The sequence below is a fragment of the Corvus kubaryi genome, unplaced genomic scaffold (genome assembly GCF_017639235.1).
Source record: "Corvus kubaryi isolate FWS band 111438036 unplaced genomic scaffold, C.kubaryi_AGA036_p1.0 37398, whole genome shotgun sequence".
Classification (NCBI taxonomy): domain Eukaryota; kingdom Metazoa; phylum Chordata; class Aves; order Passeriformes; family Corvidae; genus Corvus; species Corvus kubaryi.
The window spans coordinates 6,828,457-6,845,954 of NW_024581137.1; the positions used below are offsets into that span (position 1 = coordinate 6,828,457).

The 17,498-nt window shown below is 42.6% G+C and overlaps 1 protein-coding gene across 10 annotated transcripts in view; it reads left to right on the top strand.

Moving 5' to 3' along the window:
- Window positions 1-17,498, top strand: part of HECW1 (HECT, C2 and WW domain containing E3 ubiquitin protein ligase 1) — a 266,897-nt gene that overhangs the window by 176,579 nt on the left and 72,820 nt on the right. For 9 of the 10 annotated variants that reach the window (XM_042043488.1, XM_042043484.1, XM_042043482.1 and 6 more), the window contains 3 exons: window positions 10,315-10,457; window positions 12,438-12,538; window positions 13,840-15,207. In XM_042043488.1, coding sequence (XP_041899422.1) covers window positions 10,315-10,457; window positions 12,438-12,538; window positions 13,840-15,207 — 1,612 coding nt within the window. The remainder of the gene's footprint in view (window positions 1-10,314; window positions 10,458-12,437; window positions 12,539-13,839; window positions 15,208-17,498) is intronic. The other variant, XM_042043492.1, reaches the window with a different exon arrangement.

Sequence of the window (17,498 nt, forward strand, 5' to 3'; positions counted from 1 at the left end):
GTGACAGGGGTTAGGTGGAAGCATATCACCCATCCAGGAGTCCCAATGGCATCTCGTTGCTCCCCTCCATCTAGTCTGCTGGTGGTGAGGGTGCCCTGCCGCCGAAGAGTACAGAATCCTGTGGATTAATACCCGCTTTGGGCAGGTGGGAACACCCAGGTGCCTCCCCTGCAGGGGGCCAGTTTGACACGGTCCCTTGCAAGACTCTGGATTTGTTGCATCATCTGTGGTGCAGGGTCTGGGGACCCCTTAGGGGGGCCTTTGATGGGCCGTGACACCCCCTCTGTCCTTCACATGGATGCGGCTTTTTCCCTGGGTGAAGGGTCCCTCAGCTGGGCTCCTCTGCACGGTGGAGGATGGGCGGTCACTGCGCCTCTGACCAGAGGCTTTTCCAGCACACACCCAAAGCCTCTCTCCCCCCACTCTTTGGTGGAGGGTGTGTTCGAGCCTGGCAGCTGATAGCCCTGGGGCCGTGAGCTCCACTGCTGAGGTGTTAAGCCTGTGCTTTGTGACTGTCCCCAGCCCTGAGTTGTTACGTTATCTTCATCAGCGGGCCCAGGGCCTCTCAGAGCCCTGTCCAGGGTGTGGTAGTCTTCTCTGCAGCTTTTGTAATACAGTTTTAAAAGTTTTTCATGAAAATGTTTAAGTCATAAATGAAAATATTTCAGTCTCTGACACTATGGCAGCTTGAGCAGACCGTTTCCTCAGTTTTTGTTTTATTTACTGGTGAGTGGAAAGAGAACTCTGAAGAATGGCCAGTGAGATGACTATAGAAATTGGCTGATGCAACCACTCAGCATATTTTAAGTAGTAGGAAGCGTCATCTGTTAAATGACACATTGAATTTCAACTCCAATAATCTAACTGTGGAGGAGTAGATTGCCTTAAAGTGGGAGCCCACTACTAGGTTAAAAACAATCTCAACTTCCTGCAGAAACAATTCCAGCTTCTTTCACTCCTTGTTTCTTTGCCTCAGCTTTTACAAATACTGTTAAATTATAGTTGAGACAAGAGTGTTTGGGATGGCTGCCTTATCACTCTGAAGAGAGCCACATTTCACTGGTGAATGAATTGATGCAAATAAGCAGAGAGCAAGAGCACTTAACAAATAGCAGTTAGTATGACAGACCTGATACACATATTTACAGTATTTTGAACTGTGTAACTTATGCTTTCTGCACCTCAGATACCTCACAACCTTTCAAAAATATTTCACTTGAATAATTTCTCACGTAAGCTGTCTCTTGAGATTACCGATGCAAAATCAGAAGAAGGAAGCACTGAGGGACTTGAATGCCAGCGGGAGGTGGTTTGGGGAGAGAAGGCTTCTGTAGTGCAGGCCATCCTCAGTGATAGAAGCATTGGGTTTGGATGCTGCCTGCAGGAATGCCAAGATGCAACTGGCTGACTGAGTGCTGGTCTGTGACTGCTTTTCTTAATGCAGAGTTATAACTTGAGCACTGATTCTGTGATCCTGAATGCTGAACTGGTGTGTGATAGACCACCCAGCAGTTCCAGGACTGAAGAACACTTTGCCAAAGTAGTCAGGTCAGGCAATAAGGGGTTTGCATTAACTCTCTGTGTCTCTAGAGGCTTTATGTTGGCTGATACAACAGGTGCTACCTGATGTAGCACAAACCTAGAGTCATACAAGCAGGGGATACTTGAGCAAAGCTGAGTCTTTCCAGAACAGAGTAAACCCATTGAAGGTATTTTAGTGTATTTGAATCAACAGTATGAATTTAAACTGAAGTGTGGGTTATATGTGATCTGATTTTGATATAGTATTCAGAACAGTAGAACGCTGACAATCCTACCATGGCCTCACAGAATCATTCCGTAGTTTCAACAGAAGTCCAAAACAAAAGCAACAGAAACATCACATTGATTGAGCTCCTTATTGTTTAATCTGGATAAGCTTTTCCCCCTTCTGCTGGCAAATACAAAAGAATATGCTGCAGAACCTTGGAGGCCTTCACACCTAAGCATAAAAACAATATATAGGTGAAGTAAAATCCAGATCCTGAATTTAGTATGAGTTTCACCAAAGGTGTCATCAGGACTGAGTAAAGCCTTGCAGTGGTAGGTTCACTGTGTAACATTTCTAAGCACATGCACAGGTAAAGAGTAAAACATTGACTACACAGACAAGCTGTAACTTTACAGCTATGGATTTTAATATCTGTTGATGATTGAAGTGTGAAAGCCCATGACAACTTTAGCTTCTTCAGGAATGAGTTATGGTGTGAAAAATCATCTCGATTTTTTTTTAAGACATTACTCTTCTAGAACAGCATTTTACTTGCAGCTTCTGCACCTGGAAGACTATCAGTCTTGCTAGCTTTGTATACTAGTGCTGATAAGTGTCTTCAAATATTTTCAGTCTTTGCTGTGCTAATAAATTTGTAGACAATTCTGAGATGAATCTGAGGGAGAAATACAGAAAGCAAATTTGCTGAAGGCCCTAGCTGACTTTGAAGGAGTTCAGTGGAAAGGATTGATTGAGACTTTAGAACATCAAAATGTATTTATGTGCACCCCTTTTATGGTAGGGAAAAAAACCCCAACAATTGTGCCATGCCAGAATAAAGAACTGCATTGGTTTTGGCCCCCTGCAGTCCCTGCTGTGTTCCAGCAATCTCTCACAGTAGGCATAGGCATGTCCCCACCCTTGGCAACAGTGGAGCTCTGCTTTTGGCATTACTGACTCTGCAGTATTTTGTCTTCTCACTAAGGAGTACTGTAGAAAGCTTAAGAAACGGGAATTCTTGATGAGCTTATCCAGCTGTTGGTGTAAGTAGTGTTATATGGGAAGGTAGTGACGTGTAGAGGAGGTTTTTGAATGGAGAACAGAGTAATACAGATGTAGAGTGGCATGTGCATTAAGACTGTAATTGTTTCACTGGAGTATTTGAAACAAAACTCACTAATGAAATATTCAACTGAAAGAATAAATTTGTCTTCATCCATCAAATGTAATTCACAGCCTTTTAAGATTTACTTCTGCTTGTATCATCCCTGTACATGATGGATATCACAAATAAATTTTATTTTTAATTCTATTGCTTATTCAACTCCAAATTGAGAGCCCAATTCTTCCTGTCACCAGTGTATAATTTATCTACCTTTATTATACTGACTTTATTATACTGTCTACCAGTTGTTATACTGACTGTTTTTAGAGAATTTGGCTTGCCCATAACTTGTCTAATTGGTGCTAATGGACATACTCTGCTCATTTTGACAACTTCCTTGATAGTGCTATTGAGTCACTGGGATCCATCTGTATTCAGGGATGCAAACAACTTTGGTAAAAATAAAACATGGAAGTGAATCATCACCAGTATCTGGCTTTCTATGAAAACTATTCCAAGCTCTGGAAGTGGTTCTGTTATCTCATAAATGGCTATAGATGCATTCTGCCAGGTCAGCATTAGCACAGGCCTTTGTTCTTTACCTTATATGTCATGCATTAAGGTCCCCCAAGATCTGTTCACGTTAATTAAATTAATCATCTGTGTCTGTAAAACCATTGTTGGGTCTGGAAGCAAATAGGCGCTGAAAAGTAGGTTACTATCTGAAATTCCTTCAGTGGTGTTTACTACAGTGTTTACAGATCGTGCTTGAAGATGGCAGCAGTAACATGAAATCAGATTTACATTTAGATCATTGAGATGGTGTGAGAATATGAATGTCTCAGCTGATTCTAGGTAGTTTTGATTCTGATTTGTGTCTCTTGTGAGAGTGAATCTGCAGGAGGCAGCTGTGTAAAATCTGTGTAAATGAGAGGAGAATCCTAATGACTTATTACTGACCAGAGCCCAGATTGATGATACACTGTTTAACCCAAGAAGACTTAATATGTTAATATGTTGCTGTGATTTTCTTTATCATGACACTTTTGCTCTTTCCTCACCCTCCATTTCTGTATTTCTATGGAAATAATTAATTACAGCTTGTTGATTCTTGGTGCCTGAGAAAATATCAGCTAAATCTTTTCCATTGGCAGGGACATTTTAAGGATGAGCCTGGTACAGATTCTCCATGTCTAATAAGATGTTATAATGCTGCAGCTCTTCTCTTAGTGAGGAGTTAAAAGGATCTCTCTCTCCTGTCCTACTCCCTCTTTGCATTAAATGTGTGGGAACAAAGCAGTCATTGCATCTCTCGGCACTTTAATAAGTGGGACAGGCATTGACAAATGGATGAAATAGGGAAAGTAGAGAGGTGTAATGACGTTGCATCTAGAGCAAATCTGTTTCCTCCTAGTCATCATAATTCCAGGGAGATGCAATCACACCCTAAAAAGGAAATAATTGAAGAAGACACTGGGAAAATAATGCACATACTAACTTGTTCTGTTGAACATGGTTCTTAACAATTCACTGGGTCCATCTATAATAGTAGTTGTGTTCCATTCAAGAGATCTATTTCAAAGCAAATCTCCTGCTACCCCCCTAAAGACACCACTTGACACTCCTGAAGTGCATGAACTCAGTTACTGTCAACAGAAGGGAAGCGAACAGGGGTGCTCCAGGAGCGCACCGAGTGCTTTTCAGACAATAAATGGGAGTTCAATCCAGGGCACCAGCCTGGAGACACTTTATGGTAAAACCCTTGCAACATGTCTGGATGTGGTAATCACGTGCACAGCACCAGCTGCTTTGCTCTCCAGATCTCCAGATTTATTGTACCATAAATCTTCCTAATGCAGACATGGCCAAGGTATTCCAGAGGTTAGGAAACATCAGCCTCCACAAGGCCTCCATTCTGCAGCTCACAAGTGCTATTTTTCCTGAGTGTACCAGGGATCTTCAATCATTCCTTGTGTTCAGACTTTCTGATTGCAACTTCTTTTTAGGAATACACCTGACAGACAACCATTTCCTCTAACAGTCCTAGTATATTTCTAAAGGAAAATAAAAAGGTTTTCCCCTCTGGATGTCTGTACTCTTTTCCAAAGCCTCTAACTCTGGGGGTTTTTCAGTCTGGGATTCTTCCAGACGCAAGGGCAGCTGGTTCACTACTTCCTCCTTTCAGTGGAGGACCTCCTCATCTTTCCTATAAAGGAGAGCCTTTGCATCCCTAGCAGGTAAGGATCAGATACCACAGTGACAAGATGGGGTCAGAGGCTCTTTCTAGGGCCAGGCCCTCTGTGAAAAACAGGTTATTCCTAACGGCATTTGGTTCTGCTGAGGCAGTCTGCCTTCTCCTCTGTGGAGTGTGCTGTGTCAAGTATCATCTCAAGTTCTAAGAGTTGTTTTGCACCAAGTTGGTGTGATAGACAGGGCAATGCACTGTGCTCATGCAACATTGTAGGTAATTACTGGCTTGAGCTAATCAGAGAATAGAGATTTAACTTCTTGTTTGTTACCTGTTTATCCACTGACTGCTGTAGATCATATATAAATTTGGGGTCTGCCCATTACTTGCAAGAATTTTGTTCCCTAAATTTTATACAATGCATTTTACTTGAATTTTGGTTGTGGATCAAGTGAAAACAAGTTCTAGTAATTACTTAAATAAATTGTTGTGAATTGTTTTTTACAGATGTCCTGTTGTCTGCTGTTATCCAAATGAATACATAATCAGTCACTAGACAAAGTTTTGTTCTTGGGCTTTGGACTTGAAACTGCAGCTCTTCTGGTAGATGAGTTAGCACCTGTGTTGAAATCCATTACTTCCTTGGAGATTTTTTTTAATTCAAGTAAAAGAAAGGCTCAGACAGAGTCACAGACCACTTACATGAAGCCATTGTCAAGTTTGGTGGACCTCTGAACAGCTGGAGAGGCTAAAACTTTGGAACAAGTTAAATTGTGACAGCAGAATTTAAAAACTCCCAGAAATTATACTTTCACTTTGTTTTTTGACTGTGAAAAAAAAGCCCACTTATGTAAACTTCAGTGTACTCTTCTACAGTTAGTCTCAGTGTAAAATTTAGTTTAATGTCTTTGGATTCCAGCAGGTTCCATGAAGTTCTTGACCAGTCTTGCAGGGTTTGAACTAGTGGTTGTGATTCAAAGAACTTAAACTTTCATGGGGAAAAACGAAAACAAGCAATGAACTGGCTCACAAAGTGAGCTGTGGCCCAAATGAAAATATACAGGGTAAAGATTGCTGGTTTAGAGTGTGAAAGAAAATATCCAGTAGTCAATGCCAGCTGAGAAAGATGAAAGAATCTGGCTTGAAGTAATGACTGTCCAAAAAATGAGAAGTCTTTTAAAAATAATATACTTGGGCTCCATATGCTAAAGTTTTTGTATTCTTGTTTTTCCTTTGCAACTATGAGTGTTATACTTTCTTCATTGTGAAAGCTGAACTTTTGAGTTAATTCTGTAACACTAGGAGTTGCAATAATAGGAAAAGTTCCAAATAACAGAGGACTTACAGTAAAAATTGTAATAGTAACATCAAAAAATGTCAGCAGACTTGTTCTTAAAATGCAGCTCTTTTACTTGTCAATGGTGACGTTTCTGGGCATGTGTCAGAAGCCACATCAAACTTCCCTCCTCCTCAACAGTTGATTTTTATCTCTGTTGTGATTTTGCAGCCTCCCTTTTTTCACCCCTCCTTGGGATGAATTATTAATCACAACATCCCTGAGTGTGAACCCAAGGTACTGCAGAATTTATAATCAGTGTTGGGTTTTTGTTTGTTTGTTTGGGGTTTGGGGGGTTTGATGAGGTTGTTTTGTTTTCCTTTGTTTGGGATTTTCAGTTTGATTTTTTTTTTTAAGCTTATATATGAAGCTTGTGCTGTCATTTTCACAAACTGGCCATTACTGTGTGATAATTTGCAAATATTAGTCAAGGAAAGGATTTAATTTATTTTATCAGTAATATATTACTACTTAAGGTTAGTTATGTTGCATAAGACCATGAAACACAGAGTCCTTTCTCTTCCAGATAGACATGATAGTAGAGGCCAAACAGGATAGGAAAGGCCAAGGCTTTGAACAGTGGAAGTGCAATCAATATTTTGTGGCTGAGGTACAGGGTCTGGGACTTGTCAGAAAAGATGGTGAAGGAAGAGAGGGAAACTAGGATTTGATGGTGATTTGCTTCCACATCCAAATATTGCATTCCAATCATTAAATATCACAAGAAGCATGTTTTCAAAAGTGTTTGGTGGTTTTTGAAAATGCATTTGTAAGTCTCTGAGTTCTCAAACCAAGGTGTTTGTCTGGGATCCATTTTTTCAGAGGGCTAGAGGCCCATTTGTTCTACAAACAAGCATTCCTTTTGGCTTTTCAGTGTGAATGGTGTGAGCCTGAGGCACCTGCAGTCAGAGATTGCCTTAGAAAAATCTTGCCCAACAAGACTTAGACTAGATGAGAGCAACAGCAGGAGCAAGTGCTTAGCTAATGGAAAACTGAATTATGTAAAATTATCACTGTTTTGCAAACTGTGTCCAAACCCATTTCAGTGAGTTCACTTTTGATCTCGAACCACAGCTGCCTCCAAATGGCAAAGCCTTTGAGCTCTGCCACAGGACACTTCTGCTCTTAAAGGCTTAATTGTGTTTCCAAAATGCTGCTGGTATTATGCATGAGAGCATCCTCCTAGAGGAGACATTTGGGAACTGTGATCATGGACCAGGGCCTGGTCCCAGGGCAGTCTTAGTATCCTAAAATGCAATGGGTTGGCAGGTGATGAAATCAGAACACAATTGGATTTTACAATTTGTATGGAATATCCTGGTGTTTGCATCTCTTGAAGCACAGCTATTCAAGGAAAAGGGACATTTTCTTTGGCTGATTCCAATACATCTTGCTCTTTGGGTCCATACTCTCTGCTCAGGTCCTAATTATTACTCTGGAAAAGGTCAATATGTTTCCTATTCAAGGAAGGAGCTGTCAGGCTTGGTTCCATGTGATACTATGAAAATAAATTTCCATGTAGATTCTGATTTGCTTCAGAGCTGCAAGACAATATATTATTGACATCAGATCATTAAACGTATGTTTTACTTTTCACTTGTGGGCAGTTTGCTCTTTACCTGTGTATGTGCATGCTGCACCTCACAGAGATTTTTACAATATAGGAGTCAGCACCACAATAATGAAGAATTCATTAAATGGTAAATTGCTGTATGTTACAATAATTCATTTAAAAGTTAATTCCCCTCTTCTGCTTTCAAGTGTCATGAAGTGGCAGTTACTCAAGATTTTTAGCAGGTGAAACAGTAATAGTAAGAAAACTTATTTTAAGGCAACTTTCAGTATACATGGGGAATTCAGGTTCTCCTGTTTGGTGCATTTATCTTAATTGGTAGCCTGTTGAAAAGTTGTAGAAGAAAACAAAAAGAAAATAACACTTTCGCTCTTGCGTGAATTGTACTTCTCTGATTATTTGCATTTTTGCAGGGTGTGATTAACAGAATATCCCACTCATGTTGGTTTCACTTGAAGCTGTTTAAACGAAGCATGTCTGAATTAGATCATGATTCAATAGAGCAAGTGATTTAGGGCTTTAACTCCAGGCCTTGATAGCCCAGAGAATGATTTTGTTGTGAAGACTGGGTTTGGCAGGGGGAAAGCTAGAAAAATCTTTTTATCCATCTCAATATTCACTTACTACAGAAGTTGTCTTCCAGATCAATACTGACCTCTCAGTTAGGTGAACAGTGGCTTGACAGTTTTCCTACTACTGTGCACCACAGCACAAATGTGCTTTTTTGATTGATGATATTCTAGTAGTAGCAGATGTTTGGAAAAATTATTGTGACCTGTGTCACCAGCCCCATGCCTGTACTGAATTAGGCAGTCTTGGAGAAAGGAAGGCCAAGTTACCTAATGTATTTGCTTTTCACTACTTGTCTTGGTTTGAAAGACAGGTGTCTGCTAAGGAAGGCAGGAGCCTCCCTTGGAATGGCAGATATGACCCCCCTTCCCTCCGAGTTGTTATAATTTTGAAATCAAAGGGTTTTTACGCAAAGATACGGGAAATAGGAATAACAGTTCTTTATTATTATATATCTATATGTGTATAACAAGTCAAACAAACAACAATAACTATGGCAGTAACAGCAAACAATCACAAACCCAGTCCCAGCCTTCTCGGCTGTCGGGCCCTTTCCCCTCGGGTGCAGTTCCGCTCGCAGCCGGCAGGGGCGCTGGCGGCTCCCGGTGAGCAGGGCAGGTGCGATGGTTCCCCCGCGGCTGCAGGGGGCGCTCCGGAGCGAGCTCGGGGAGCACGCGGCACCGGCGCCCTGGGATCCCGGGAAGGGATGGGACAAAGGCTTCACAAACCGCTGGGCAGCCGATCCTGGTGTCCGGCCGGACCCTCGGGAACAGCAGGCTGGAACAGCAGGCTGGGACGGGAGGGACGAGCACAAATCCCGGGTGGCAGACGCAATGTATCCAAACGGGGAACCCCGCAGGTCTGGGCAGGCAGGTCGAACAGGGCTACAACGCAGCGAAGGCTCAAAGCAACAGCGGGGGCAGGGCGGCCACAGCCCGGCTCCCAGCGGGGCAGGGAAGGCGGGCTTGGAATCCTGGGGTTTCTCTGGCAGAAGGAAAAAAGCAGCCGAAGAAAGCAGCCTCTCTCTCTGTCCAAACGCCAGGACCGACTGTCCACACACCCAGGTGAAACAAAAGAGTAGCCAGATGCAGCCCTCCCCCAATGGCTAGGTCTTTTTTTTTTCTTAAGTACCCAGCAATTTGTCCCCCTAGCAACACGTATGGGGAAAATTCCTTTAACAGAAAAAAACCCCAGGAGACCTCCTAAAACCCCAACACTACTATTTTTAAATTGAGCTTTGGGATATCTAGACATCTCCAGGTGCCCTAATGCTCCCCTGCTTGTTCCTATAACCTAAAATATCACTCTCCTTATTCCTATCCCAGATTTGCATGCACAAAGTCTCTAAAAGCTTACTGAAACATTGCTTACAAATAGATCAATGTTTTTATGACCAGACCACCTGAGACAGCAGTCAACACGTTTCAATGCACTTGGTAACAGGAACAGTTTTAGATGGTACTGTTCCTATTTTTCTCAGTATTGTTTGTGACAGTAGCCTGTGCCATGGCTTGCCTTCTGGTTGAGTTCATTGTGAGACTGTGGCATGAACCTGGTTAGGAGACTGATCAAGATAAATAGTATTTTCAGAGTTCTTCCTTTCTGAGCTGGGGCAGAGATGAACAACAAATGGAGATACTTCAAAACAATCTATCTGAAAAGAGTGATCATGTATCCTTCACCTCACTACATCCTCACTTCTCTGTGCTGAGGTGTGCCTCACAGCTGAAGTACTCTGTGTTGCTGTGGCCCGGCCACCAGCTTATTGTTCTGTACCCTTCCTCTCTTTCAGCAATTCAGCTTTGTCTCCCTGCCCACGGATGTCCTGGAAATAGAAGTTAAAGACAAATTTGCAAAGAGCCGACCGATCATCAAACGTTTTCTGGGAAAACTCTCTATGCCGGTTCAGCGCCTCTTGGAAAGACATGCCATAGGGTAAATTTTGCTGCTTACGTTGTTAAACTAGTGCTTTGCTGTTCTGAAGTCCCTGATGATATATCATTATTGTGATATAATGATGTTGAGGGGAAGTTATTAAACTGATAGTTGTCTGATAAATGGTGTTGGTCTTAATTAGAATTTATAGGACTATGGACCAGACAGAATTCCCTCTATAACCCTATGGATGGCATTTAGAAAAGTGAGAGCTGGCATTTAGGAAAGAAGACTTTTTTGTGTATCATGGCTGCAAATTTGGAGAGTGCAATATTTTCAATTTGAATATTCTTTTAATGTTATCAGCAGGCTGGTTTCAGGGAATTACTATGGGCTAAAATCATGCCAGATCTGTTCCTCCTCTTTTTAACCTCAGGAAAGGGGAAATATTATAAAAATATGTATGTGGCATGTTGTAACTAATGCTTTCTGACCCTACCCTGCTGCCAAGGAACAACCTTGAGCTCACAAGCGCTGCCCTGCTTCCCCATTGCATGAAAGTCCTGGGACAAAATAACACGAACCAATTTAAGGGAGATGGATAGTAATCAGACAAAGCCAAAAAGTTGGCTCTAAGCCTGTAATGTTCAGACCTTGAAGAGCAAGGAGAAAAAGAACTATCTTCTGAGGAAAGCATACGCAATGCAGTTTCCAAGGAGGCATTTCTGAGAATTGGATCTCGATTCAGCAGAACAGCGGGAAGATGAGCTTGTTGGAAGTGTTTTTGAACAGCTGGTTCAGAAACTGGCTGTGATATTGACAGCTGAATCTACCAGAAGGGACTAAGATAACTCCCTGTTTCACAAGTAGAGAAGATAGAGTAGCTTTTTAGAAACCAGATGGATATGAACAGCTTGGGGAAGGTAGAACCCTGTAACTGGTATCACTGGCTTTCCTCTGTATGAGAAGATTTCTCATCATCTTCTGATTATAACTTCCTATTTTACTTCCTTGTTGTAAACACTGTCTATCTAAGGATATACTTTGCCAAGAGCAGTGCCTCCAACCTGCACTAGATCTGGCTCAGTTTTAATACCATAGTGGCATTTAAATCTCAGGCAAGCTCAGTGAGAAGTATGCACACAAGTTCAGAGAGGTCATATGCAAATCTTGAGGTCATCTCATTTATGTGAGTTTCTAATGCATGTGAAACTGTGCTAGCAAGTATATTTGGCCCAACTGGAAGTGAACTATGTTTCTTCAAAAGATGTATAAATATTACTACTTAGTGAATCCTTTACACTCAAGAAATGCTTTGCAAAGATTGATTCAGCCTCATTGTGGGCAGCTGGGAAGTTAATCTCTTCTATAGTTTCATTCTGTTCTGAGGGGTGGATGAAGTGTGGCAAAGGGAGGGACCTGCACAAGGACAGAATGGAGTCATTGATCAACCTTGTCAGGAAGGTGTTCTCCTGATATTTCAGCTTCATAGAGGTAAGAGGGGTGGAAAGAGATGAAGAGCAGTCACTCAGCCAGTTTAGAGAGAGAAGGTGGTATGCGGGGACTGGCCTGCACAGGGTTTTGTAAATAAGAACAGGAAAACTGAATTTTATTCACATGGTGAAGGGAAGAAAGTACAGCAATGCGAGGTTTTACGGAAAGGTAGATGGTCAGATCTGCAGAGTAGCAAAGTGTTGTTGCAGTAGCTGAAGTGGGAGTTGTTTGCTTCCCATGTCAATATTTTCATACCCATACTGCAGAAGTTTCATTCCTACCATTCTCTCTATATTTATACATATGTGCTCATGTATCCCAGCACCCTGTCTTACTCACTTACTCAGCTGTTCCATTGTAATTGAAGACATTGTCCTCTCCTCTGCCATTCGTTCTCTCGTATGCAAGTCAACATGCCCTCATGGCTGGGTTGAATAGCCTTTATGTATTTTATTATGTATTTTTGTAGGACACAGCAGATTTATCTATGCACAATAGACATAGGGTAGGTTATAGTCTATTGTGACAATATTTGTTTTCTTTCAGGGACAGGGTTGTAAGCTACACTCTGGGTCGCAGACTTCCTACAGATCATGTCAGTGGCCAGCTGCAGTTCCGATTTGAGATAACTTCTTCCATCCATCCAGGTAATTCTCAGTCTTAACCCATCATTTATCTAGATTTCTAGAATTTTTTTTGTTTTGGTTTAGGGTTTTTGGGGGTTTTTCTTCTTGTTTGCATTCTTTCTCTTCAGAAATCTTAATTCATTCCTGGCTGCTCTGGAACTTTAGGTACAGTCATGAGCAAAGGGACATGCATAAAATCCCGCATCACAGGATGCATTGTGAGTCACAATTTCTTCCCTGTTTCCCCTTAGGATAGAGCTACTGGTGTCTCATATTCCCCTGTTCTTGGGTGCTCCAAATACTCCACCACATCACTGGGAGAAAAGAGGGTGGAAAACTAAAGTCTCATCTGCTTCTCTATCACCTGCCCTAGTGAAAGTGCTATATGGGCTGTGATATGTAGAGTCATCTGCATTTGAACACTTCATAAGTAAATATGGAGAATGTAACAATAAAGACGATTAGAAAATTTCTCAATTTGATTATTTTTAATGAGAAAATAAAAGGTAAAACAAAAAATAACTCCATGTTCCACTTCTTCCCTCCCTTTTGGTTTGGTTTTGGTTCATGTTCTCTTGTAGTTATTTGGAAGTGATTGTCATGATGGTCTAAGGTTGAACCTTGGTTTTTGTGTCACAGTCTCAATAGCATTTCTCAGGGACTTTTTGCCTCATGGGTTCTCTGAGATCTCTGCTACACTTTGTCAAGCCAACAGCAGCTGCGTTAGTGGCTGGAAATCATTGCTTTTCACTTGCTGGAAAACCCTGATATCTGTCTTTTGATTATTTGGATGGCATGAAAGAGCCCTGGTTTTTTGACATCTGAGAGGAGGTGGTACAGATGAGGATCACATCAAGGGATATTTTGGGGGAAGTTTTCGCCTTTCAGGGGTAAAAGGAAAACACAGTTTTTTATGTTTTCTGTTGCGGAGTCTTGCCAGCTTCAGTGTGACAAGAAGAATGTCATTAAAACCTCAGGGAAGACTTCCCATATTCCCGTAATATTTCCTCTGATGCCAGTTTGGCTCAAAGAGGAGTTTCAAGAAGGTGTTACCTTCAGGTTATGCTGCAAGGAGGCAGGGTGCTGCATACAGGTTATCACCATGACTAAACTCATGATTAAATCCACTGTGCAAAGACTGCCTAGCAAAAAACCTCAGCGCTTCTGGGTAGTTGTTCAGTTGCCCACTCATTTCACACTGTATTTTATGCTTTTAATTTTCTCAAATTGCTGGGGATGCTTGTGCCCCCACAGCCAACCCTCTGGTTCAGTCAACACTTGTTGTTAAAAGAGTAAGTAATTTCTTTTCCTGTCTCATACAGATGATGAAGAGGTCTCCATTAGTGCAGATCCTGAACCAGCTGACCTCCCGGAAAGCCCTGTGAACAACCCCACAGAGGAAAGCCTCGGTGAGCCTCCATGCATCAACACAGTGACCTCAGAAAGTGCAGCTCCAGAACAGCTAAATGGATACAGTGTGAACAGTGTCGATAGCCCAGGGGCTGTCAAACCACCTGGGGAAGTCAACCAGAACAGCTTAAATGAAGAGCTAGCAGGAGATGGGGAGGTTGATGCGGTGCCAGTTCCTGAGCCCTTGGAATCCGTCCCAGGAGAAGTGCTGCCTTCTTTGAGTGCTACGGACCTCATGGAGCAGTCGGATCTGATGGCTTGCATGTCTCCTCCTGAGACTGAAGTTAGGGAAAATAATGAAGTCAATTCTGGTATTCAGGGAGATGGTGGAGTCTTGACCAGCATAGAAACAGTAGATACTGATGAGGTGAGTGCAGATGTGCATGCTGGCAAAGACCTAGAGAAGAGTCAGGAAGAAGAAGAAGGGGCTTCAGCCCAGGAGGAAGAAGACAAGCTACAACTGAGGACCACAGCAAAGAGGAAAAACAGGCCGTGCTCCCTGCCTGTGTCTGAACTTGAGACAGTCATAGCTTCAGCTTGCGGTGAGCCGGAGACCCCTCGCACACACTACATACGGATCCACAACCTGCTCCACAGCCTGCCCTCGGCACAGATGAGCAGCGATGGAGAGGAAGAGCAAGATGGTGGCAGTGGCAGGGAGAATGATGAGGAGTCTACTGTCAAGGAGGTGCTGGATAAGGAGGTGGTCAGTGAGAGTGAGACCGTGGCAGCGGAGCCTCCTCTGGAAAATGAGGCTGAAGAGAACTTCAGCCAGAGCACAGTGCCTCCTGGGACCTTGGATGAGCAACTCTCTGACATGAATGATGGGCTGTTGGATGGGGAAGCCCCCAGGACAGGAAGTGAGAGCGAGTCAAGCTCCAGGCCCAATGGTGACAACGAATGTGAGGCGTGCGACACCTCCTGCTACAGCCCCTCCTGCTACAGCACCTCCTGCTACAGCACCTCCTGCTACAGCACTTCGTGCTACAGCACCTCCTGCTACGACAGTAACAATCGCTTCTCCAGCCATACGCGCTTCTCCTCTGTCGACAGCGCAAAGATTTCCGAGAGCACGGTCTTCTCCTCACAGGATGATGATGAGGAGGAGAACAGTGCTTTTGAGTCAGTGCCAGATTCAGTGCAGAGCCCTGAGCTGGACAGGGAGCAAGTGGATGGCTCCTCCCAGTGGCCAGATGAACTAGTAGCTCATGGTGGGAATCCACAGAGAGCCACAGAGGGTCTAGACACCCCAGTAGCAGGTCCAAGCAGCAGAAGAGAAGGTTAGATTCTGAGAAGTGATGTGCTGGGCAACGCTGATTATCTAGATGTCACAGAAGGCATCAGATAATTGAGGTTTCAGAGAGCTCACAGTTTATTTTTTATAAACTCTGGGGCTGTGAGCTGGGCCAGATATCAGGGAGGGTTGGGTAACTGAGCCTGTCCTTAAAAATCCCAGCAAAACCAACTAAATCAGGTGGGGATCCCTATATATGGATTACTGTAGAAATACATGCATCATTATAAAATCAAGATTAGCTACTGTACTTATGTGGCAGATCAGCATTATCACATCCACCGACTCATTCCTTTTTTCCTGGGATTTTTCCATATCACATATCTGATGTGCCGCCATGTCTCTGATAGTGAGAGGACCAGCTTGTGCTTGTCAAAGGGCAGATATGCCAGTTTGCACCAGATAAAGGTCTGGGCCAGTTTCTGTAAATGTTTGTTAGCCATATATAATCATAAGCTCTTACAAATGCAATTTTCAAGCCCTGTTTGTTCCAATTCCCCAAGTGTCAAACAAATGTGCCTCAGATGTCACAGATCATAGGGCAACTCAGCAGAGGTTTATATTTTTTCTTAGATACTTTGGAAATTTAACTACATTAAATAAACTTCTCATCTCCCTATCCTTCCCTAGAGATAGAATACACTTCTTTTTTTTTTTTTTTTTTTTTTTTTTGGTCTTTGTAATTTAGGTACTATTTTTTCCAATTCCTTCACAATTACATTAAGTCCTTCCCTTTGGTAACTCCTTTCATGTTGTATGCAGTTACATGAAGAAGGGGAGATGATCACTCCTCTCTTCTTCAGCTAGTGTTTCATTTTTATCCAGCTGAAGAAGTAAAGGACTCAGCTGCAGGAGTATGCAGCAAGGTCAAGAGGTAGTCTTTGCATTCCCTAATTCTGAGTCATCTGCCTCCCTCTATAAGTGACACCAAATTAAAATGGCAGCAAAAGGATAACCTATTTGGGTATCACTGTGGAACTCCAATTAAAGCATTCGCCTGTGTTTTCCTTCTCCATTCCCAATTTATTTACTCGCACCTTCCTTTGCCACAGACCCCACCCCTGCAGAAAAACAGGTGTAAGGGTGTCCTTACACACCAGCCTGTGTAAATATTTTGTAGACAGCTGGGACTAGGGAATTATTGAGTCTGTAGAGCAGAACCTAGCACAAATAATTAAATTTTCAGAAGTACACAGGCATAGAAACGCAGCTTCCTTCCTTGCAGGCAAGAGCCTTTGCTTGTGAACAGCATTGACGTGCAAGTATACCTAAGGGGGCATGAGCAGGTGTATGTGTGAGACCATACTTACAGATTTGATGGTTATTTTGGGCTGTGTGAGCTTTTGATAGGGGATGTGGTGGGAAGGGTGTCTTCTGCATGTGGATTCAGTGCAGCACCAAGACTTGAGCCTCCATAAAGGGCACTGCAGTGTCCATGGTGTCTTTGCCTTGTTTAGCTAAGCATGTGTCTGAAGGGCAGCCCAGCTCTTGGCACTCCCTTGGGTGTCACCGGGGGTGCCTCAGTCAATGTGCACGTTGCTTCATGACTTGGCAGCTGTTACAAATACAGTAGATGGGGTCACCTCCACCCACTCCAGGTGACTGACACTACCATGCTTCCACTGGCTTGGCTAGGGGAGAGTCAATTGTGGTGAGGTAAGTAAAGAAACATAGACGGGTGATCTGGTAGTCGGTGCTACAACACCTGTAGTAACAGCACAGTTTTTAAGGCTGTGAGAGATGGACTTCTAGCACTGAGTCATAAACTTATGTAACTCTCTTGTCTGTTCAAAACATGCAGCAGATACATCTGTGAGATACGCCTATACACAAGTGGTTTAATGAAGACCTTTAACAGGCCATACGGTATCATCAGAGCACCTAGAAGAGGGAGTATTTTTGTCTAAGTGATTTTTCTCATTTCTTGGTGGTGTGAGGTTTTTTTACAGTTTTATACAAAATTGGCTTCTGCCTTCTAGCTGTTGGTTGTTTTAAGAAAAAAACCACATACTTAATTTTTTTGGGTAATTTTTTTTTTTACATCTGATTGGTGTATGTTTGGGGTTTTTTACAAAATGTTCATTCTTAGGCTGTTAAGATTCTAACATTAAAGGGAGCTAAACCTGCTAGTACACAGTGAGTTTGGCTTAGCATTCCCAACATCACCAGAGCCATTCCGCTTACTGTATCTTTTTCCCTAAGCTACATCTTTCTGATGTATATAAATATTATGTTTATGCAATTTGGAGTGTATCTGTATTAACAAGCCTTCCTGGA